Raw genomic sequence first — 24,560 nt, 5'->3', positions numbered from 1 at the left:
AGGAGCCTGGTTGGCTACACTCCATGCGGTCACACAGTGGACAGGACTGAGTGACTAACACTTTAACTTTCAACAAGGCAAGTAAATAGCCAATGTTACAGAATAAGTATGTAAAAGAACTTTTACATGTATTTACTTATTTTTGTTTACATGCTTATCTTGAAAGCGGCTGAGAAGAAATATGGTGGGTAAGCAGCTGCTGAGGAGCTACCAGGGGAAAATAAAGGATTTATATTGTGACCCTTCCCTTTTGAGTTTCAAATAGTTATTTGAACAGGGCAGATAGACTAAGGTGCTTGAAATAAGGACAGTTAGCTGGAGAAGACATGTAAGGGGAAGATTACTACAAAGACAGTGGAAGTTGGGATAGTACCATCATAACCTCTGAGAGTCTTAAGGGAAGCTAATTTCATATACAGCCTAGAAACTCTTCAATCATGACACTGGGCAAACCCTGGATAAAACAAATACAGGTTTAAACTAACAAGTTGTGGAAAGTGTAGAGTGGCAAGAGTTGAGTAAAAATACTAGGTGAAAGATAAAGGCAATAATTTAAAATGCAGGAATAAAACTTTATGCACAAGTAAGCTGATCTCAGAGTTAGTTATAGTGAAAAATTATAAATAATCAATCCCACAATAAGGACATGGCAAAAATAACCAATGGTGTATAGCCTAATGGAATCACAACTATTAATGTAGGCTAATGAAAATTATAATCAAACAAAATGATATAAAAATTGTACACAACATTATAAATGAAAAACCAGGTTACAAAACTGTATATATGATGTTTTTAACCCTGTAAGTAAAAAAACACTGGTTATGTTTGAACAACTGCATTACAGACTGTTCCTACTTTTTCCTATACCTTCTAAATGTAGTAACATGTTATAATGAAATTGAAACATTAAAATAAGACCTAAAACTCAACAGACTCAGTTGCCAAACTGTTCACTTTATTTTGTCAAGATATTTAACAATGTAAGAAAGTTCATATTTCTTCATAGTCGTATCTTTTTCCAGCTTTCAAAGATTCAATAGTAGAAACAGCCAAATGCCGCTACAACACAGAATAAACTGTCCTAAAAAAAAAAAAAAACAGAAAGCAAACACGAATCCACTGTTAGTATTTCAGTAGGTACCAAAGGACAGCACAGATGTGAAATTAACATCATCTCAGATCTTTACCAGTTTTCAATCGTGAAGACTCCTTTATTCAAGAAACAGATTTTCCAGAGTATAGCTATAGATTTTCTTGCCTCAAGATAGCTACAAAGTTGCTAACTAAAAGGGTAGGATGGTTAATAGATTTTCTGAATGAAGAAACATAATGCAAGCTAATGTATTTTATGCAATGTTTATTCTTAAAATAAGTATTCCCATTTTTCCTGATTTATCAAAGAAATAATATAATTAAAATGCTTTGAGTTTCTTAAAGTATATACATTACCAAATCCAAGCATATTATAGTATCACAGATAATGAAAATACAGCACCTTGTCATAAATTCTGGATAAGGACAAATGATGTCTGGTTGTTTGTTCTTAATTGATAAAATATATTTGTCCACGTTTTAGCTCAGAATCTCAAAATGTGCTTCATATCCTAATAAATTTGTTAAAATACATTTTAGGTACTTATTAGAGGTGTTCAACATGCCTCAGTACCTCCTAACCCATCAATCTCACCTCCATCCTGGCAATGATGCAAGAAAATATGAGTTCAAGTACGTGATTATTAACTAAAAGCAAATTCTTCAGTTAGCCCAGTTTCCTGGCTCCTTGGGTGGGATTATTGTGTTCTAAAATAATTCTATCTGGCACCTAACTGCTGAACAACCATAGACAGGAGGACACTGGAACCCACCGAAAAAAAGGTACCCCACATCAAAAACAAAGAAGAAGCTGTAGAGACGAAATGGGAATCAGAGTCCTTGTTTCTGGAGCTGAAGAAGGAACTTCATGAACATGCAAACACTCAGGGTAGCAAGCAAACAGGATTTATTAAAGAGAAGGAAAGTACAAAGCTCTTAGCATAGACACTGAGAGGGGGTAGAGAGTCACCCAAAGGTGGGAATTACAGCAGTATTTATATCCTTAATCTGTACATTTTTGGTTGGCTCCTGTCCTTAAAGGTCAAGATGCTTAACTTAACATCTTTATGGCTTCTCTTGATCCTTGGATTAATTTGTTACCATTTTTCACGCCCCCTGGTCATTTTACAATGGATCAGATGTATGGACTTAAGATTAATAATCATCAGTTGTGTTTCACAACAAACAAAGCTAGTGGAGGTAATGGAATTCCAGTTGAATTATTTCAAATCCTGAAAGATGATGCTGTTAAAGTGCTGCACTCAATATGCCAGCAAGTCTGGAAAACTCTGCAGTGGCCACAGGACTTGACAAGGTCAGTTTTCATTACCATCCCAGAGAAGAGCAATGCCAAAGAATGTTCAAACTACCACACAATTGCACTCATCTCACATGCTAGCAAAGTAATGCTCAAAATTCTCCAAGCCAGACTTCAATAGTTCATGAACTGTGAACTTCCAGATGTTCAACCTGGATTTAGAAAAGGCAGAGGAACCAGATATCTAACTGCCAACGTCTGTTGGATTATAGGAAAAGCAAGAGAATTCCAGAAAAACATCTATTTCTGCTTTATTGATTACACCAAAGCCTTTGACTGTGTGGATCACAGCAAATTGTGGAAAATTCTTAAAGAAATGGGAATACCAGACCACGTGACCTGCCTCCTGAGAAATCTGTATGCAGGTCAAGAAGCAACAGTTAGAACTGGACATAGAACAACAGACTGGTTCCAAATTGGGAAAGGAGTACTTCAAAGCAGTATATTGTCACCCTACTTATTTAACTTCTATGCAAATTACATCATGGGAAACGCTGGGCTGAATGAAGCACAAGCTGGAATCAAGACTGCTGGGAGAAATACCACTAACCACAGATATACAGATGACACCACCCTTATGGCAGAAAGCGAAGAAGAACTAAAGAGCCTCTTGATGAAAGTGAAAGAGAAAAGTAAAAAAGTTGGCTTAAAGCTCAACATTCAGAAAACTAAGATCATGGCATCACTTCATGGCAAATAGATGCGGAAACAATAGAAACAGTGTGAGACTTTATTTTGAGTGGCTCCAAAATCACTGCAGATTGATGACTGCAGCCATGAAATTAAAAGATGCTTGCTCCTTGGAAGAAAAACTATGACTATCCTAGACAGCATATTAAAAAGTAGAGACATTACTTTGCCAACAAAGGTCAATCTAGTCAAAGCTATGGTTCTTCCAGTGGTCATGTATGGATGTGAGAGTTGGACTATATAGAAAGCTGAATGCCAAAGAATCGATGCTTTTAAACTGTGGTGTTGGAGAAGACTCTTGAGAGTCTCTTGGACTGCAAGGAGATCCAACCAGTCCATCCTAAAGGAAATCAGTCCTGAATATTCATTGGAAGGATTGATGCTGAACCTGAAACTCCAATACTTTGGCCACCTGATGCGAAGAACTGACTCACTGGAAAAGACCTTGTGCTGGCAAAGATTGAAGGCAGGAGGAGAAGGGGACGACAGAGGATGAGATGGTTGGATGGCATCACCGACTCGATGGACATGAATTTGAGTAAACTCTGGGAGTTGGTGATGGACAGGGGGGCCTGGCATGCTGCGATTCATGGGGTCTCAAAGAGTCAGACAGGACTGAGCAACTGAGCCACTGAACTGACTTTGATGTATGGGCTTAAGATTAATGATCATCAGTTGTTTTTCCCTCAGGCATATGGAACAGAAGTTAGTTACTTCCCATCCCTGGATCTGAGTGCTGATAATTTATCGCACCCAGCATACATTCCAGGAATTGGGAGAAAGGGTATAACTTTATGCTAATGGAGCCAGATGTTTATGAAAACAAGACTGAGGTCTCAGAGTCCTACACTCACTGCCTAGCAATTTCTACCTCAGCTAGATGGTAGGAAGGGCACAATCATTATAAAATCAAATCCCATACTCACCAGGTAGGTGACTCACAAACTGGAGAACAATAATCCCAAAAAAGTTCTCCCACTGTTGTCAAGGTTCTGAAGCCCAAGTCAGGCTTACCAGCTTTCAGATCTGACAAAGGAATTAGGAATCCCCAGGGAATTTGACCTCCAGGCCAGTGGCATCTTATTATAGGACTTCCATAGGACTGGGGGAAACAGAGACACCAGTCTTGGAAGGCACAAACAAGATCTTGTGTGCACCAAGACCCAGAGGAAAGGAGCAGTGACCCCATAGGAGACTGCTAGTGTTGGAGGGTCTCCTGTGGAGGCATGGGTTGGAACAAGCTCACCACAGGGATGGGGGCACTGAAAACAGCAGGCCAGGAAAGTCCCCCTTGGCATAAACCCTCTTGGAGCCATTAACCCTACCATAGAGCCCACAGACCAGGACTGGGTTGCCTCAGGCCAAACAACTACTAGGGAGGCAGTGCAATCTCACCCATCAGCAGATAATTGGATTAAAGCTTTACTGAGCAAGGCTCTGTCTCACTAGAGCAAGACCCAGTTCTTCCCACTGCCAGCCCCTCCCATCAGGGAGCTTACACAAACCTCTTTGCCTCCTCCATCAGAGGGCAGACAGAAGAAGCAGGAAGAACCACAGACCCACAGCAGTTCAAACAAAAACCACATTACATAAAGTTAATCAGGATGAAAAAACAGAAAGTTTTGTCTCAGATGAAGGGACAAGATCAAAACCCAGAAAAACAACTAAATGAAGTGGACATAGCAACATTCCAGAAAAAGAATTCAGAATAATGATAGTCAAGATGATCCAGAATCTCAGGAAAACAATGGAGAAAATGCAAGAAATGTTTACCAAAGACCTAGAAGAACTAAAGAACAAACAAACAGAGATGAATAATATACTAGAAGGAACCAACAGCAGAATAACTGAGGCAGAAGAATAAATAAGTGACTGGGAGGACAGAATGGTGGAAATCACTGCCACAGAACAAAATATAGAAAAAAGAATGAAAAGAAATGAAGACAGTCTAAGAGACCTCTGGGACAACAGTAAGCTCACCAACATTCACGTTACAGGGCTCCCAGAAGGAGAAGAGAGAGAAAAAGGCCCTGAGAAAACATTCGAAGAGATAATAGCTGAAAACTTCCATAACATGGGAAAGGAAATAATCAACCAGATCCAGAAAGCACAGAGAGTCCCAGGCAGGATAAACCCAAGGAGGAACACACCAAGACACACAGTAATCAAACTGACAAAAATTAAAGACAAAGACAAAATAATAAAAGCAACAAAGGAAAAAGGACAAATAACATACAAGGGAACTCCAATTAGGCTATCAGCTGATTTCTCAGCAAAAACTCTACAAGCCAGAAGGGAATGGCATGATATATTTAAAGTGATGAAAGAGAAGAACCTACAACCAAGAAGACTCTACCCCGCAAGCCTCTCATCCAGATTTGATGGAGAAACCAAAAGCTTTCCAGCAAAAGTTAAGAGAATTCAGCACCACCAACTTTACAACAAATGCTAAAGGGACTTCTCTAGGCAGGAAACACAGAGAAGGCAAAGACCTACAGAAAATAAACCTGAAACAGTTAAGAAAATGGTAATAGGATTAAATGCACTAACCAAAAGACATAGACTTGCTTGGCAGATGAAAACATGTGCATGGATGTACTTCTACTTAACACATCATTCTGCTTGACCCCCCCAAATTGTATGTAATTATTTTATATTGGTAGGTTAATCATGTTGCCATAATGGCTGGCTTTTAATTTTTGTCTGGCTACTGAGTGTAAAAACTGATAAACATCTTTTACTATTGTGTTTATGTAACTATTATTCACTTAATACCATTGTATCATGATTGGTCAACAGGAAAATAATAGCACTCTGTATCCTGTAATCACTTTTTAAAATCCAGATGCATATCAGAAACATCTTGGAATTTTTTAAAAAATACAAATGCCCAGGTATTGCTTTTTCTTTCTCCAGAGCTCCAAATATGTTTCTAATGAGCAGTCATGTTTAAAAACAACTGGACTATATGATTATCTTTATTTCTATCTAGTTTGTTTCACTTTTTCTATTTCATATTCAGCACTCCCGTTTCATTTAGTTTATGTTTACCAATTACTCCATTTCCTTTTTTCTTTTGATGTTCTTTCTCAAGCATAGTAGAAGTTTTCATATCATACAAATAATATGTATAATATATATATTTTAGAAAACATGAATTTTTGCCTAACTAAAAAAATTATATTTGATTCCACTTGTTTGACTTAGTATGAATAGAATGTCAGATTCCTAATTTAGCTAAATAGATATGCAATAAGCAACAAAGGTTTACTGTATAGCACAGGGAACTATAGTCAATATCTTGTAATAACCTATAATGTCAAATAATTTAAAAAATAATATATGTGTATATGTATAACTGAATCACCTTGCTGTGCATCTGCAACATTATAAGTCAACCATACTTCAATAAAATATGTATTGCTAAAATAAAATAAAATAGTACTGTCTGTGGTGAGGAGCACCTATTTTTGGTTTGTTTTAATTTCCAATCCCTTATGAATGATACTTTCATAAAATACAATAAAAATTATTAACTAAGAAAATGAAATGAAAAAAGAAACATACAAATACAACCTAAACTTCTTATTAATTAGATTCAATGAACATGAAATTACTCTGTCAAATTCCATGCGAGTTTCTAAACTCTTACACATAACTTATGTGCTTATCTTTTTGAAGACCTATACCAAACAATCCGTAGACTGGCACTGGTCTTATAGACCCCACCTTTGATTGGCACTGTTCTTCCAGTGCCACCCAGAGTTCTTCACAGGAACTGAGCCCTGGCTATCCACAGTAATCAGTTCAATAATATGCTTCTCTCTCCCCTCTCTCATTTCCTCAACTCCTACTGGCCCTTCCTGGGATTTTCTCCCAAATAAACAAAATACTTTAAGCACTGAAAAATGAAGCCTAAATACTCAATAAAGTGAACTAAAGATATAGTAGACTAAAGTCAGCAACCTAGACCAGGCTCTCAAAAATGACATTTAGACACTTACCCCATTAATCCCATATTCTAAATCCAGATCCTGATCATCTTTACTAAGTAATAATTAATAAATAAAATTTTAAATTCCATATTGGTTAATATGAGTATTGTCTAGTCTTCATGGGTTTATAAGCTCTTGACCAGCTGAAAGCATGACTGTCTTATTCACCATTTTATTCCTAGCAATAAAGGAATTGAGTTACGAGTTATCCCCTACTTTCTTCTCTGCTTTCTAAATGTAGTAACAGATTATAACAAAATCAAAACATTAAAATATAAAGCACATAATAGGAGCTCAGGATTATTTTTGAATGAATGAATTATATCATATAAGGACTCAGGGAAATATGTAGTTTTCAAAGAGCAGGGAAAACCACCACCTGGGTTTGACCCTTCCCCCAGAGAGCTGATATTTGAAGATTTGCATAGTACTTCCCACTGCCCTGGTGGCTCAGACGGAAAAGAATCTACCTGCAATGCAGGAGACCTGGGTTCCAGGGTTCGATCCCCAGGTCAGGAAGAGCCCCTGTAGAAGGGAATGGCTACCCACTCCAGTATTCTTGCCTGGAGAATTCCATGGATGAGAAGCCTGGAGGGCTACAGTCCATATGAGTCAGACACAACTGAGCAATTAACCCTTTCCCACTGTCCATCCTGTGATTCCCAGGTTAGTTGAGCATAAAATAAAACTTTGGTAGGACCATAGAATTTTAGAGCTAAAAGGTACCTTAGGATCATCTGCACCAGCAGCTTCTATACCCGACAGTAAGATAATCATGTGGAGAACTTTTTTTAAAGATTCAGATTCCCTGATCCAACCCCTGGCTTATTTGATCAGAATTTATTGAGCAGAGCCCTGGCACCTGTATTTTAAATAAGTTCCTCAAATTACTCTTAGTCACCCACAGCCAGTCTTTAGGAATATCTAGTATAGCTTTCTAATATTACTGATACAATCATAGAAAAGCTCAATGACTTACCTAAAGTCATTCAATTAGAAAGTTATAGCACTAGAAATGGAACCTCTCCCAATTCATTCAATCTAGTTCTTCTCTTCTACTCTACTATACTTTAAGTCTAACTCTACTAACTCACAACCTGAGAGCATTTGGATAGAAGACAGGATCCTTTCTGGAAATAAGCATAAAATAACAACATATGTTTAAAATATATGAAACATTCATGTCAATCATGTCCCAGTGTTTAAATAAAACTTCTTTATAAAAATTCCTCTGTACTTTTGCTTAGTTTTACTAAATAGCTTTAAGATAAAGTAATTAATTTTATTACTGAAAGAAAAATCAGCTTTGCTCATGGAATCCCTGCCACCCAAATTTCTTTGCAGCTTAACAAACTGCTGTCTGTTAGCACCAAATAAGTAGTACGCGATTTCTACATTCAAACTTGTGAAGAGTTACATCATCAGTAGATATAAAAGTGTCCTTATCTATAAGCAGCACACAGGCTTCTGCTTTAATAACACAAATGGACAGTAAAATCGTCTTATCTAGAAGTCATCTCAGACAAATGTCCAAAACTAAAGTGGCCTCAGGAACTTCTCTGGCAGTTTGGTGGTTAAGACTCCACACTGCCAATGCAGGAGGCATGGGTTTAATCCCTGGTTGGGGAACTAAAATCCCACATGCTGTGAAGCCAAAATAAATAAATAAAGTATCCCCACAATTAACAAATATTAAGGGATTTGATCTGGAATGCCCACGTGTCCTTAAGATAGGCAAAAAAGGTTTCCAATAGACTTACATTCATGAAAACATCATGAGTACAGTTGTCAGTGTCAGCATCCCAGAAACAGCGAGCAGACATGCTAAAAAGTCAAAGAGTAGAGAATTATCAACAATATAACAAAGATCTGAACCACATATACCTGCCATAAGCAAAACTTTTCCATGATACATTCTTACATATCAGTGCTTCCAAATCTTTTAACAGAATGAGATGACATATAGAAAATCATATTTGTATAGCAGAAGATCCTGGGTACAGTAGAAGGGAATGCAGTCAGATGAGGCTGCTCGCAGCTGGAGGTAACAGGCCCAGGGGTCTAGCAGCCTCAGACTCTGACTGGTTGCCCAATGGCTGAAGAGGTAGATACCTTGAAGTCTTTGGTAGTCAGGGTAGAAAGCTCTGTTAAAGATTATTTCAGGTCAGACTTTTAAAGGAAATAATACTTAGACTTATGGCTAATAAAATGGGCTCAATTCCTGCACAATAATATGAGAAAGTAGGTCTGGAAAGGACCAAACAAATTATTTAGTCCAACCTGTTCTAGGAACCAGAGATCAAATTGCCAACATCCACAGGATGATAAAAAAAACAGGAGAGTTCCAGGAAAACATCTATTTCTGCTTTATTGACTATGCAAAAGCCTTTGACTGTGTGGATCACGATAAACTGTGGAAAATTCTGAAAGAGATGGGAATACCAGACCACCTGACCTGCCTCTTGAGAAATCTGTATGCAGGTCAGGAAGCAACAGTTAGAACTGGACATGGAACAACAGACTGGTTCCAAATAGGAAAAGGTGTACATCAAGGCTGTATATTGTCACCCTGCTTATTTAACTTATATGCAGAGTACATCATGAGAAACGCTGGGCTGGATGAGGCACAAGCTGGAATCAAGAGCCCGGAGAAATATCAATAACCTCAGATATGCAGATGACACCACCCTTATGGCAGAAAGTGAAGAACTAAAGAGCCTCTTGATGAAAGTGAAAGAGGAGAGTGAAAAAGTTGGCTTAAAGCTCAACGTTCAGAAAACTAAGATCATGGCATCTGGTCCCATCACTTCATGGCAAATAGCTGGGGAAAGAGTGGAAACAGTGGGCTCCAAAATCACTGCAGATGGTGATTGCCGCCATGAAATTAAAAGACACTTGCTCCTTGGAAGAAAAGCTATCACCAACCTAGACAGCATATTAAAAAGGAGAGACATTACTTTGCCAACAAAGGTCAATCTAGTCAAAACTATGGTTTTTCCAGTAGTCATGTATGGCTGTGAGAGTTGGACTATAAAGAAAGTGAGTGCTGAAGAATTGATGGTTTTGAACTGGGGTGTTGGAGAAGACTCTTGAGAGTCTCTTGGACTGCAGGGAGATCCAACCAGTCCATCCTAAAGGAAATCAGTCCTGAATATTCATTGGAAAGATTGATGCTGAAGCTGAAACTCCAATACTTTGGCTACCTGATGCGAAGAACTGACTCATTGGAAAAGACCTTGATGCTGGCAAAGATTGAAGGCAGGAGAAGGGGACGACAGAGGATGAGATGGTTGGATGGCATCACCGACTCAATGGGCATGAGTTTGAGTAAACTCCACGATTTTGTGATGGACAGGAAGGCCTGGCGTGCTGCAGTCCATGGGGTTGCAAAAAGTCAGACACAACTGAGTGACTGAACTGATCACTGTATAGGATCCTAGAGAAGAAAGGGACAATTCTAAACTAGAATTCAATCTTCTAACTAATTCTATCCAGTATTATCTCTACAGGATGCTATGCTACCTCTAAATTCTAAAATTAGCCATTCTCCTCTCCCCGGTTAATGGATAAGAAAAAATGTCAGTCAAAATAAAAGTATTTGAAAATGGAAACAAATATGAAGAAGTATTAGATTACTAAATGAGATTATGGTATTTCTTTTTTTTTTTTTTTTTTTTAATTACTTCACAACATTTCAGTGGGTTTTGTCATACATTGATATGAATCAGCCATAGATTTACACGTATTCCCCATCCCGATCCCCCCTCCCACCTCCCTCTCCACCCGATTCCTCTGGGTCTTCCCAGAATGGTATTTCTTAATAATGAAATTCTGTGCAGCCATTAATGATTTTTTACAAAAAAAAACTTTTAAGAACATGAAAAGATATTCACAATATAATAAGTTTTAAGAAGTAATTTTAAATGTTCTATTTTTTATTAAATGTATGTATATGATTCATCATTAACATTTATTGAACACTACTTTGTGCCTCATTGGTCTAAGTGTTTTATATTAACTTACTTAATCCTATGAGATAGGTACTATTAATATACCCATTAACAAACAGGGAAACTGAGAAATTAACAAATTTGTCTAAAGTCATTTATAATATATAGTAAGTGACAAAGCTTGGCTTTGAACCTAGGCAGTTCAGCTTCAAGTCTGTAGAGAAAGATATACACATATCATACTATATTCGTTCAATTTTAAAAGCCTTTTTTCCCTGAGTTTTACACAGAATAGCTCCCCCAGCCTAATATTTCACACATTCTTAAATCCAAAAAGTTCTACCTATTTCGAAACTGTAACAGGATGAAATCAAATTAATATACTTAACAAATCAATCAAGTATTTATTTAGCAAGTATCATATGTCCAGAAAGAGTAAAACCTGGCTTTGTCCTCAAACAATTCTCAACTTAATTCGGTGAAAAAAAATTAATACTCACCAAAAGAATAAGATAATGTATTGTTGGTGCTGATTTATAGGTTATTTAGGATTAAAAGGGATTTTATTGTCTATCTAGGCCAAGCCTCCAAGTCCAAGTTGCACAATAGTTGAATTAAATCTGTAGAAGTGCTGAAGAATTTTAGAGAATTTAGAGCGGACAAAAAGTCAAAGAAGATTTCATGAAGGAAGCAGTACTTAAGCTGAGTAGAACCAAGTGAAAGCATGAATATAAAAATGTATTTAACCAGTATTTGTTGAGTATTATATATAAGCAAAGTGCTAGGTGTAAATGATACACCGATGCACAAAACACAATCCTTACTTTCGAATTGCAGTCTCTTTACACAATTTCCCAAAAAAAGGAACCAGAGCTCCTAGGAAAAATGGCCAGCTCTAAGACTGTGGCTGAAAATGTACAAGATAAACCTGGGACACTTGAGTCATTTCAAAACCCTTGGCTATATCAAAAAGAATGTTATATTCATTTAAATATATATATATATATACACATTTATATATATTTATGTATATATATATTTATAAAATTATGTCAAAAGACTTAGAAGAAATATGATGGAACAGTTTGTAGGTGGCCAAATGCTCCCACCAAGTCAACTAGAAAAAATAAATAAAATGAATCAGAGAGCCGCTGAAGGAAATAAAGACTAGGAGGGCCAAAATTCCAGAGAAAGGTGAACCACATAAAGTAAGCTGAAACTCTGAAGCAAAGTTCTCCCTGGGGCACTTGCCAACTCTAAGCACAGAGCTAGAGGTTGAGAGCCTGGGCTTTGTCCAGGAAAAGGACCAATTGCTGAGGGAAAAAAAATCAGCAGAACTGCTGGCAGTCTCGCAGGGCTGGAGAGTTGGGGGTGGCATAAAACTGGAGACTTGAAGGGACCAAGATCCCTGTGAAAAAGGAGACAGTAGAACTGAGCCTGTCACGTGGTAGGTTTCCCCTTAAGACGTGTGTTACATTCTGAAACTGTGCACATAGGAACCTAAAAAGCTAAATGTGGTAGGCAAAATAATGGCCAAATATGTCTGTGTCCTAAGCCCTAGAACCTGTGAATGCGATATTACATGGCAAAAATGGTTTTACAGATGTATAACTAAGGATATAAGATGGAGAGATTATCCAGGTGGGTTCCATGTAATCACTAGTCCTTATAAAGAAAGAGGGAGGCAGGAGGGTCAGGGTCAGAGAGACATTTGAAGACGCAATACTGGCATTGAAGATGGAGGAAGGGTTCTGAGCTGAGGAATGCAGGTGGCCTCTAGAAGATGGAATAGGCGAGGGAGTGAACACTCCCCCAGAGCCTCCAAGAGGAATACAGCCCTGCCAACACCTTGATTTTAGCTCAACAAAACCCATTCTGAATATAGGATCTCCAGAACTGTAAAAGAACATATTTTTGTTTTCTAGGAAACCAATTCGTTACAGAAAAAGCCTTTGGAATGAAGAGGAGTTTAACACTCAGAAGGAAAGGACTAAAAGTCAGTAGATTGGGTTCCAATGAACACTCCAGGTTCTTGGTTGAAAGATCTGGAGGGCTACATTCAAGAAAGAAGGGTGAGGTAAAGATGGAGAAAGCCTTATCAAAACAGCAACAAACCAACATCAGCTCAGTATCTGATTGGATTAAGGGAAGTAGACCATATTCTCCCTGAATAATAAAGGAAAGCTAAAACCTTCCTGGAGGAAAATAATATATCTGCAAGTTTTACAATTTTTTAACACAATATCCAGGACTCAAAGTAGGCATGTCAAGAGACAGAGCCATATGAAAGATTAATAAGACAAAAAAAATAGTAAAATAAAACAGGCTAACACATAATTCAGAGAAAAGCGTAAGCACTGCTAAGACCAAAATGTAAAAAGAGAGGAGAAAGGGAGGATGGAGAACATAGATTAAAAAATAATTTCATTAGACAATTAGAATCTATGAAAAAAGATTTTAAATGGAAATCCTAGACTTGAAAATATAATAACAAATTAGGAATTCAGCTGGTGGGTTTATTAATATCAGATTAGACAGAATAGAAAAGAGGATTAGTGAAATGAGGGACAAGTCAATAGAAAAATATCCAAACTGAAGAACAGAGAACAAAAAAATCAGAAAATAGCATCATAAGAGATATGTCTATTACTGTAAAAAGATCTAAATATTTGTAACTGGAGTCCATAAAGGACAGCCGACAGCAAGGAACCAGAGGCAATATTTTAAAAGATAATAGCCATATATAGCACCCAGATCTTAGTATCTAATGCCATTATCCAATAAAATGAATCAAGGCTCCTTAGAGAAGTGGCTGATTCTAGGGCTGGGGCAGGGAATGGGTAAGATGAGACATCTTTTAGTGCCAGTAAATAAGGATGTGCTCAAAACCCCCCCAAGGGCAGGGTATGAGCTTTAGTTAATAATAATGCATCAATATTGGTTCATTAATTGTGACAAACGTACCAAACTAATAGAAGATATTAATAAGAGAAGAAACTGGATGTGAAATATTTAAGAACTCTCTGTACTTTTCTAAAAGTTTCTCTGAAACTTTTCTATAAATCTAAACTATTCTAAGATGAAAGACTTATTTAAAAAAAAGAAAAAATGGCTAAGACTTTGTTCAAGCTGATACAACAAGATTCAAGAGCCCACAAATTCAAGAAGTCCTAAGAACCTCAAGTAGAATAAATACAAAGAAAACCATATATATCATACTAAAAAGGCAATGAGGAAAACATTTTAAAGTAGCTAGGAAAAAAGACACATCAACAAAAGTAAGACTAAGAGCTGATTTCTCAACAGAAACAACTGAAATCAGAAGAGTGTAATCATAAGCTTAAAGTGTTGAAAATGGAAAGGCATTTATGTTTTCCTTCTATCTCTTTCTCTTCAGGAATGTGGATAAATGTAGCACTGAGCCGCCTTCAACGATACAGATGAGGACATATCAGTGCAAGACAGGAGGGCCCGTATCCTTGACACCAGCGAGGCACCTCACCAGGCACGGACTCTTACCTGGTGTGTTTTAAGAAGAGAAAAAAAGCCAACTGAATGTTTTATAATATTAAGGACCTTCAATGTTTAAATGTGCTATTCTATTATGTTTAAAAAGGCCCTTATATTTTAGAGATAAATATTGTTGTATTTACAGATGAAATTATATGATGACTAGAATTTCCTTCAAAATAATCTGGTGGAGGCAGGGAGAGTAGGTGGAGGTATGAATGAAACAACATGAGTGTGTGGTTGACAACCTTAAAGCTAAGTAACAGACACGTGGAAGTTCCTCGATGTCTGCAGTTTTGCACATGCCTGAAATTTCAGATGATGAAAGTTTTAACAGGAGGTAAGGGAGGCCTTATATGCCATGCTTTAGAATTTGGCCTGATCACATTTAACAGTCAGTCAGGACAAGTTTGAGGAGTTTATGCTTTACAAGATTTGAAACAAACTCTACAGAGTTTAAGAAAAGTAAGGGCATACTTCAGGGACACTAGTCTGGTGTGTGAATTGCAGAGGAGAGAGATCAGTCTGGAAGTGTTGATAAGGGGAAGCTAAGCAACCCTGGCATCCAGGTTACAGTGTGTGCAATCAGACAGTCAGGGCTACATAAAAGAGGACTCCACACTTTAAGCAGGGGGACCTGGGTGATACTGCAGGAGACAGTGAAATGAAAATGTCTGACTGATTTAGGAAGAGGAAGGAAAGAGAAATATGGAACTCTATTTGAACACACTGAATCTGAGGTGACAGAATAATAAAGTATTTCCTAGTTTCTCTGTGGTGAAGAAATCTCCTGAAGCCTTTTGACCAAATGGAAGAGGACACCATGGTAAAGAGTACAGTGACCCTGACGTCAGCCAGATACATAATTTGGGGCAAATCATGCTGAACCTCATAAGTGTCAACATAAAATAAGGGGACTGGACACTGGAAAAAATCTGTAGTCCTTTCCCAATCTAATAATCTACAGTGAAAAGTCTCAGTGATAGTATCTACAGGGTATTTTTTAAAATTCATCCAGCAAATATTTTCACACTGTCTTACAAAATACTAAACTAGGCACTGTTTCCTATTTATAAAGGAAAACAGGAGATTAACACTTGGGCACAGGAAAAAACAACAAGTACAGATTTTGAACTTGTCAGTATGGGAATGACAGTTTGATATCATGAAAATGAATGACCTCATTGAAAAGCACAGAGAAGAGCAATGGAATAAAACCTGAGCCTTGAAGAAAGTTCATAGCTGCAGGTATAGCCAGGAAAGAGGAACCAGTGAAGGAGAGAATAATCAGTTAGAAAAACATAAGAGAAACAACTTAGGTAACTGACATCAGGACCAGAAAAAAAAAAAAAAATAGAGTGAACTTTAAGAAACAGATGCCCAGGTCAATAGCAATAGCTATGAAAATTGTCCCTCAGACAATTTTAAAGAAATTAATTTAGGAGAATGGCAGGACCAAGGCAACATATATACATAATCCTACACTATCTTAGGAGCATATATACATAAACTCTCAAAGGTTTATTAGCCTGCAGATACTATGAAAAGTGAGTTACCCCATGGAACTTACCCAGACTGTCAACCTCACCGCTCAGTACCAGGATCTCTTCAGTTCACACATGCATTTTATTACACTGTCCTTTCCTCACACCGTTCAAAAGACAGGATCTTACTGAATTGTCAAGAAGATGAATACCCAATAAGAAATTTATAAAAACAAAAACAAAAGGAAAAACCAACTACTCACAATACACCTTCTCCTCTTTGTTCTCCAATCACTACTTGTACCACCATTTTATATCGGTCAAATCCCATTTCTGGAAAGAAAAACAAAAAAGAAAGTTATATATAAGCAAATATATGGCAAAATTACTTAATGAAGACAAATTTACCTGCTAACGAACACAAGCATTTGGTCTATACACTTAGTGAGTATGATTCTAAGTCTGGGAATCAGAGAGATTTGAGGACAAATTCTAACAGTAAGCTTAATAAGTGTGTAACTTTAGACAAGTTATTTAACTTTTCCGTTTAAGTCTCCCTCAACTGTTAAATGGGAGTATCACTACCTTCCTCCTGGAAGTGTTGTGAGGTTAGAAGAGACAAGTTTCCTCCTGACTCTACCCATTTCTCTTCCACAGCGGTCTCTCAATAGGTCTTTGCTTCCTTCCTTTCTTGCTCTAAGTCGGGTACTGAGCTAGGCCCTGGAGACACAGAAGTAAATAAGACATCCTTCTTGCCTTAAAGAACTCATAGTAGTTGGGAAGGCAAACACAGAAAATAAGATGAAAATGCCATAGAGTAGTGATTCAAAGAGTGGTATGTACAAGGTACATTAGGAACACAGGGCTAGGGCTGGGGTTCCTCCCTTTGACTGGGCAATGGGGAAGGAATGACCAGAAAAAGACTTCTTGGAGGATGTGATAAGTGAGCTGGGTCCTGAAAGACGAGTGAGATTTTATCAAATGAACAATGTCTCTCCATTCTATTGAGGGGCATAGCACATGCAAAGACATAGTGTGTGGGATCTTTAGAAAACTACAAGCTGTTCAGTAAGATAGAAAAGAAACCAAAAGATTCTGGAGTATATGGAATAGCCAAGGACAACTTGGCTACTTCCCCTAAAACTATACTGCTAAAGCAGCAAAATCCTGAAAATTCTCTCCAACACCAAATTTTGGGGACAGAAAACTGAATGGGCATCTTTATCTTCCCTCTTTTCTGACCAAAGAAAAATGGAAACAGTAAATTTTTTTTAAAAAAGGAAAAGTTAAATAGGCAAAATTGAGACAGAGCCAATTCTTTTTTTATGAAAGTAAAAGCTCCAGGATCATATGGTAAATTAGGCAAATAATCTGAACACTTACAGGTACCCTTCCATTGAAGGACATGAACTTGAAGTCATGTTACTTAACAAAGTCTCAGAAGGAGACAGAGCCCAAGTTATTTTTTAAAAACACTGCACACAGCTCAACTGAGCTTCCTCCTTCTCTATCCATTCCTCTTCCTCGTTTTCTCATACCCATGCTTTAGAAATGTGGCTAGAATATTAAATGCCCAGAGCTTAAAACATAGTTCTGAAGGAAAAATAATATAGTCTTAGATACAGTGGGAGGAGGGTAAAAAAAAAAAAAGCTAAAATAAAACAAAAACACCAACACCACATCAAAGCAAAAATGAAAAGAAGCTGAATGGTAATAAGGAAAAGGAAAACAGCAAAAGCAAGCCAAAGAACTAGCAAGAAAAGAAATTTACTGTTTAAAAGATCAAAAAACTCAACCCAGGAGATAACATAAATCAAGGAACAAAGAGAAATTCCTCATAGCTGATTCATAATATAAGCTTACAAATTCAATAAGAACTCAGATTACAAATTCAATAAAATAAGAACTCAATCAGATTACAAAACAACAGAAAGATGAAAAGGGAGAGTATAGGCCTAGGAAATAAACTGAATACCCAAATCTATCAGTGCAGAACGAATCACTTAAAAATGGCAAGAGACAGGACAGACACAAATGAAAATTGAATTACTGACTTAAGATAATCAGAAGTATATGTCAAAGAAAAAGGAAGAGATTACAGCAAAGATAATAAATGTGGTAGACAGAGGTGATTCAACACATCAATATCTGGTGTCCTGAAGAAGATAATCTAACAAATGGAGCTGGAAATGTACAAGAAAAAAAAAGATACAATTTCTCCAATATGGAAAGAATAAAATCCACAGATTAATAGACATAAAATGCTTAATATCAAACCATACTCTAGAAAAGCTATTGAGCATCAAGGTTAAGGACAGGATTCTTTCTGCAGAGAACATCAGACAGGCCTCGGATTTCTCCATGATAACATTTAATGCAAGAAGACAGTGAAGCAATTATCTATAAGATTCTCAAAAAAATTAACTCAAAATATTACATTCATCCAAAATATATTTTGGTTTAAAGGCATTCTCAAACATGAAAGAATCTAGGGAATAAAGCATTTCTGAGCCTTTCCTGAAAAACCTTACAACAAAATTTTATTAGGTAAGAAATGAACCAGAAAAAAGAACTCAGTGATGGAAATAGCATGGTGAAGGGACTATTTAAATACAAAATAGGGAGGTGGGAGGGGGGTTCAGGATGGGGAACACATGTAAATCCATGGCTGATTCATGTTAATGTATGGCAAAAACCACTACAATATTGTAAAATGATTAGCCTCCAACTAATAAAAATAATTGGGGAAAAAAAATAAATACAGAATAAATGCTACAATGCTATGGGAAATAGTCTATAGTATATCATTGCTTTTAAACTATTTATCCATACATATACATAGAAATAGGAAAAGGAGTACATCAAGGCTGTATATTGTCACCCTGCTTATTTAACTTGTATGGAGAGTATATCATGAGAAACGCTGGGCTGGATGAAGCACAAGCTGGAATCAAGAGCCAGGAGAAATATCAATAACCTCAGATATGCAGATGACACTACCCTTATGGCAGAAAGTGAAGAACCAAAGTGCCTCTTGATGAAAGTGAAAGAGAAGAGTAAAAATGTTGGCTTAAAGCTCAACATTCAGAAAACTAAGATCATGGCATCTGGTCCCATCACTTCATGGCAAATATATGGGGAAACAGTGGCAGACTTTATTTTGGGGGGCTCCAAAATCACTGCAGATGGTGATTGCAGTCATGAAATTAAAAGACGCTTACCCCTTGGAAGGAAAGTTATGACCAACCTAGATAGCATATTAAAAAGCAGAGACTACTTTGCCAACAAAGGTCCGTCTAGTCAAGGCTATGGTTTTTCCAGTGGTTATGTATGGATGTGAGAGTTGGACTGTGAAGAAAGCTGAACATCAAGAAATTGATGGTTTTGAACTGTGGTGTTGGAGAAGACTCTTGAGAGTCCCTCAGACTGCAAGGAGATCCAACCAGTCCATCCTAAAGGAGATCAGTCCTGGGTGTTCATTGGAAGGACTGATGCTGAGGCTGAAACTCCAATACTCTGGTCACCTCATGCGAAGAGTTGACTCATTGGAAAAGACCCTGATGTTGGGAGGGATTGGGGGCAGGAGGAGAAGGGGACGACAGAGGATGAGATGGCTGGATGGCATCACCAACTCGATGGACATGAGTTTGAGTAAACTCTGGGAGTTGGTGATGGACAGAGAGGCCTGGCGTGCTGCGATTCATGGGGTCGCAAAGAGTCAGACACGACTGAGCGACTTAACTGAACTGAACTGATACATAGAAAAGGGGCTTCCCAGGTGGCTCAGTGGGTAAAGAATATGCCTCCAGTGCAGGAGACCAGGGTTCAATAGCTGGGTCAGGAAGATATCCCGGAGGAGGAAATGGCAACCCACTCCAATATTCTTGCCTGGAGAATCTCATGGACAGAGATGCCTGGCAGGCTACAGTTCATGGGGTCACAAAGAGTCAGACACAACTGAAGCAACTAAGCATGCATGCATGCATACATAGAAAAGAGGTCTGGTATGATGTTCATGTAATACTAACAGTTCTTCATGGGTGTAGGCATTTGAAGTAATCATTCTAATTTTAATTATCTTTCTACACTTTAACTTTTAAATAGCAAGCATGTATTTTTTGCAATAATTTTAACAGAATTTCATTAAAAATCTGAAAACAATGCTAATATATTAACAGTTAATTTGGATGATGGAATAGAATTGCAATTTTCTTCTTTGTATTTTTTTATATTTCTAAAAATTAAGACATGTTACTAAAAATAAGAAAATATATCAAAGTATTAAATAAAAACTATCATGGTTAACAGGTTTTACATAACTTTAAAAAACACATTATATATATTTTCCAGGTTTATTACAATGAAAATGTATCACGATTACAAAGACATTTCTTCCATTCAAAAGAATATTTTAAAAAGGGTAGGTAGGGAGGTTCCTGGTGGCCTAGTTATGACTCCAGGCTTTCACTGACATGGCCTGCGTTCAATCCCCAGCTGGGGAACTAAGATTCCACAAGCCATGAGGTGCAGCCAAAATAAACAGTTTTTAAAGGGTAGACAGAAAGGACTTTTCAGATGGCATGACATTATTAACAAAAGACAGTAAGGGAGATAAAGACAAAGAACAAGGAGGAAAAGCATGAGATCAGCCCCGCACGTGTAGAGTGAGGCAGGAGTGGAGAGCTGAGGAGGGCAAGTGGTTAAGGATTCGGCCAGAGAAATGGACTGAGGTCCATCTGGGAGGATATGATAAGAAGCTGAGGACTTGATATCTGAGCAGATATCAGAAGTTATGGAGGAAAGGAGCCTCTGTACTTTCTGATCTTTCTGCATACTGGGATTTCTTGGATAGTTGTTCAGTACAACTAGGTATCTCACACCTTTGCTCTTTCCCACCATATGCAAAAACCTGCATGAGTGAAATCTACCAAATAATTGAGAAGACCAACACCAAAGAAAAATTTGCGTTTAACAGAATCCACAGCTAAGCTCTGTCCCTTGTTTAAAAATAAAGGAGATAAATTGGTAAAATTGGATTTTGAAGGGAACAAGTCGTTTCCAATTACCATCACCATTACCTTTTAATTTATCTTTAATATTTTCTGATAAACGTTTTGTGAGCTGAGGCATTTCTTCTGGAGAGTATTCAGCATTGGCCAGTTCCTCCTTGAGTACAGCATGGATACAGTCTTTAACCACAGAGGGTCTGAACCTAAATGAATCAGTTCAAAACATCTAATTGGTAACTCCAAAATCTTAAAGTTGAACTTCACAGCGCAACTTCCTCCAGTTTTTTGTCATTACAATCATTCGATCCTTCTTTTTCATATTTTTATTATAAAAGTAATAAAAACAAATTAAGAAAACAAGTCATATTGCAAACTTATATCTCCAGCCTGGACCATTCCCCTAAACTTCAGACCACATATTCCCACCAGGACTCCATCCAGTTGACTAGGAGGCAACTCAGATTTAGTACATCCAATACTGAGCTTCTGATCATTTCTCACCAAAACTAGGTTATCTCAGTCAATGGTAACTCCATTCTTCCAGTTGTTCACGCCAAACACCCTGGAGTCAGTGTGGTTGCCTTTCTCAGAGCCCTCATCCCATTCATGAGCAAATCTTATCAATTCTACCTTCAAAATAACCTAAAATTCAATCACTCACCAGTCAACTACCACCACCCTGCTCCAAGCTACCACTGCTTCTTTTCTGATTACCATGACCTCCTCACAAGTCTGTGTGTCTGCCTTTGCCCCCAAATCCTGTTCTCAACATAGTAACTAGACTGGTGCTATTAAAATATGTGTCAGATCATGACACTCCTCTGATTAAAATACCCAAATATTTCCCCCCTCACTCAGAGTAAAAGCAACATTCTGTGACTTGCAAGGTCCCATTCGATCTACCCTAGCAAACTCTCTGACCTTGTTTTCTACTACTTTGCCCCTAGTTCTCTCCACTCAGGTCACACCAGCCTTCCGTATGTTCTTGGACCACACCAGACATGCAAACTTCAGTGCTTCTGCACTTGATGTTAACCTCTGTAAGAGGTTCAGTTCCTCTCTTTATATGCATACCTAGCTCCTTCACTTCTTTCAAGTCTTTATTCAAAAGTCTCTTTCCCTAGCCACCCTCTCTAAAACTTCAAACCACCCTCCTACTATATCACTTTATATATCTCCCTTCCAAGTACTTATTACTATCTGATACACTATATGGTTCACTTATGCAATTATCTTGTTTGTGGTCCAACCCAACTACAACACAAGCTCCATAGAGCAGAATTTTTATCTGTTTTGTTCATTGTTATATCCCAATTCTAGAACAGCATCCAGCACACAGTAGACAAATATTTGAAGAAATGAATTACTGAATAAATGAAGACAGAGAAAAAAATGTCTCCCCTAATTTAGCCACCCTAACAATACTATTAGCATTTTAGTTGCATTTATTACATATTACAACACTAGGTTCCTTTTCTGGGCTATATAGTCTCTCAGTTGATTTGTTTATCACGTGCCAAGTTACCAGAATGTTTTAAGTTTTGAGCTTATAATGCAGCTTAGTATTTGGTAGTACTAGTAGCCCCTTACTACTTTTTAATAGTATTTTCTTTGGTCTCTTGGCTGCTTATTCTCAAAGGCAAATTTTGAATCATGGATAAATTTACAGGACTTGATCTGTTCAAAATGTGGTTTTCCTATCAACAAGCATACTATATCTGGCTTTTCCTTTAAGTTCTTTCCACTCTCAGGAAATGTCAAAGGCATTCTGCAAGTCACAAATAATCTCATAGTGTTATTTCTACATAATACATACTTGGTGTTAATCTTGCTCTGTTGTTTAACCAAGATAACAGCATATTTTTTTAATGTCCCTTCTAAACCAGCAGGGACTTCCCAGGTGCGCTAGTGGTGAAGAATTCGCCTGCCAGCGCAGGATACTTAAAAGACTCGTGTTGGATCCCTGGGTTAGGAAGATGCCCTGGGGGAGGACATGGCAACCCACTCAAACATTCTTGCCTGGAGAATCCCATAGACAGAGGAGCCTGGCACGCTACAGTCCATAGGGTTGCATAGACTTGGACATGACTGAGGTGACTTTACACACACACCCTACCCACCAGAAAATTGCTACATGAAATCTTTTTATCACATTATAAGTAACGTTCCTGGCTTCTAGTATTCACCAAGCACTTGATTTGGGAATTTAATTTCAAGTAACAGAGGAGGGGCTTGGGAAAGTCTTTTTTTTTTTTAATCTTGGGAAAATGAAGTTATTGGATCCTACAACCCTGACCGTCCTCTACACAAGACTTTGTGCCTTAATTCCGGGAAGGTATCAGGGTGGCAGGTCAAAAGCCTCTGGATACTACTTGGGTAAGACTATAATATGAACATATACAGGTCTTGTGCAGAGGAGTAAGCGCATTCTGGGCACACTTATGCACCATGAACCCTCAAAACTGAATGGTATTCAAAGCAAGCCGTTTGTTTTCTGCCATCTAACCGTCTCAATTCCTCTGTGTCCACTTTCTGAAACTCCTAGAGTCAACTACCCCTACTGCACTACTCTAAGGGACTACCTCCGAGCGTTCTAACCCTGCAATAGCTGGTCCGGTCCTCTGCTGTTCCCTGCAGCCGGAAGGCCAAGAAGAACAGCACCGCATCCTCTCCCGCCCAGTCCTTCCCTTCCCGGTCACGCCCCTTCCTCCCTCTCAAGTTCCTCCGCCGACACCCGGGCTCCTCCCCTGCCCGCCCCTCCGCCTCTAGCCCCGCCCCATCCTCCATAGCCCCGCCCCCCGCCACCTCGCTCCTTCCTGACACCCTAGCTATTAGGCGAGCTCTGCCTGGGGCCGGCAGGAGTCTCGCGGGTCGCCTCTGCCACAACCCGTCTTCTACCCGCCTTTGCTGGAAAATGGGCCGCAGAATATAGGTATTCTCCGGCTCCCCAGCGTTGTTCTCAGTCTCAGGCAAGCCGTCCGCTGGAGCAAAGGATGCGCGCATAGAGAAGGACGTGTGCTTAGGGAAGGTGGCGGCAACCGACATAGCCTCAGCTTCTTGGTTCCGCGTTTTCCGCAAAGAAAGCTGAGTCGGTAGCCGCGGGCAGCTGGTAAGCCGTCTCCAGGGCGACAACGCCGCCTTTGACCCTGCGTGCAGCAGTCCGCGCTCTGCGCCGTGGGACCCGCCCTTCTTAGCGTGCTCGCGCCGCCCTCCCCCCTGCGCCTGCGCATCGGATGCTGGACCAGAAGTGTGTGGGGGTACAGTGAGAGTAACTTCGGCGAAGACTGGGCTCTTTTTGTCCGATTTACAAAACACTTCCACAGGCGTCGCAATCTTAGGAAGTGACACAGAGCCTGGGGCCCGTAGAGGCCCAGGGATACACAGGTAGTATGGGCAAGGAAAACCGAGCTGGAGCAGGGCAGGGTTAGCGGTTTCAGTGACAGATCTGATGCATTCCTGACTTTTTTACATGTGAAAAAAATCTTTCGCCTCCTAGGCCTTTCTGAGTT

The 24,560-nt window shown here is 38.6% G+C and overlaps 1 protein-coding gene across 1 annotated transcript; it reads right to left on the bottom strand.

Moving 5' to 3' along the window:
* Positions 1–937: 937 nt before the first annotated feature.
* On the bottom strand, positions 938–24,227 carry DYNLT2B (dynein light chain Tctex-type 2B). The gene is made up of 5 exons (XM_043875100.1): positions 23,954–24,227; positions 21,121–21,254; positions 16,306–16,375; positions 8,859–8,922; positions 938–1,084 (listed from the first exon to the last, which is right to left on the bottom strand). Exons 1-5 carry the CDS (start codon positions 24,094–24,096, stop codon positions 1,037–1,039), a joined length of 459 nt encoding a protein of 152 aa, XP_043731035.1. The 5' UTR covers positions 24,097–24,227; the 3' UTR covers positions 938–1,036.
* Positions 24,228–24,560: the final 333 nt, after the last annotated feature.

This window comes from Cervus elaphus, chromosome 19, assembly GCF_910594005.1.
Source record: "Cervus elaphus chromosome 19, mCerEla1.1, whole genome shotgun sequence".
Taxonomy (NCBI): Eukaryota; Metazoa; Chordata; class Mammalia; order Artiodactyla; family Cervidae; genus Cervus; species Cervus elaphus.
This window is presented reverse-complemented; position numbering and strand designations above follow the sequence as displayed.

Coding starts and splice junctions, on each gene's coding strand:
- DYNLT2B (XM_043875100.1), bottom strand. CDS start 24,096: ATGTCGGTTGCCGCCACCTTCCCTAAGCACACGTCCTTCTCTATGCGC. Junction 21,255..23,953: donor CGGCCCATTTTCCAGCAAAG/GCGGGTAGAAGA, acceptor TGATTCATTTAG/GTTCAGACCCTCTGTGGTTA. Junction 16,376..21,120: donor TATTAAAGATAAATTAAAAG/GTAATGGTGATG, acceptor TTTTCTTTCCAG/AAATGGGATTTGACCGATAT.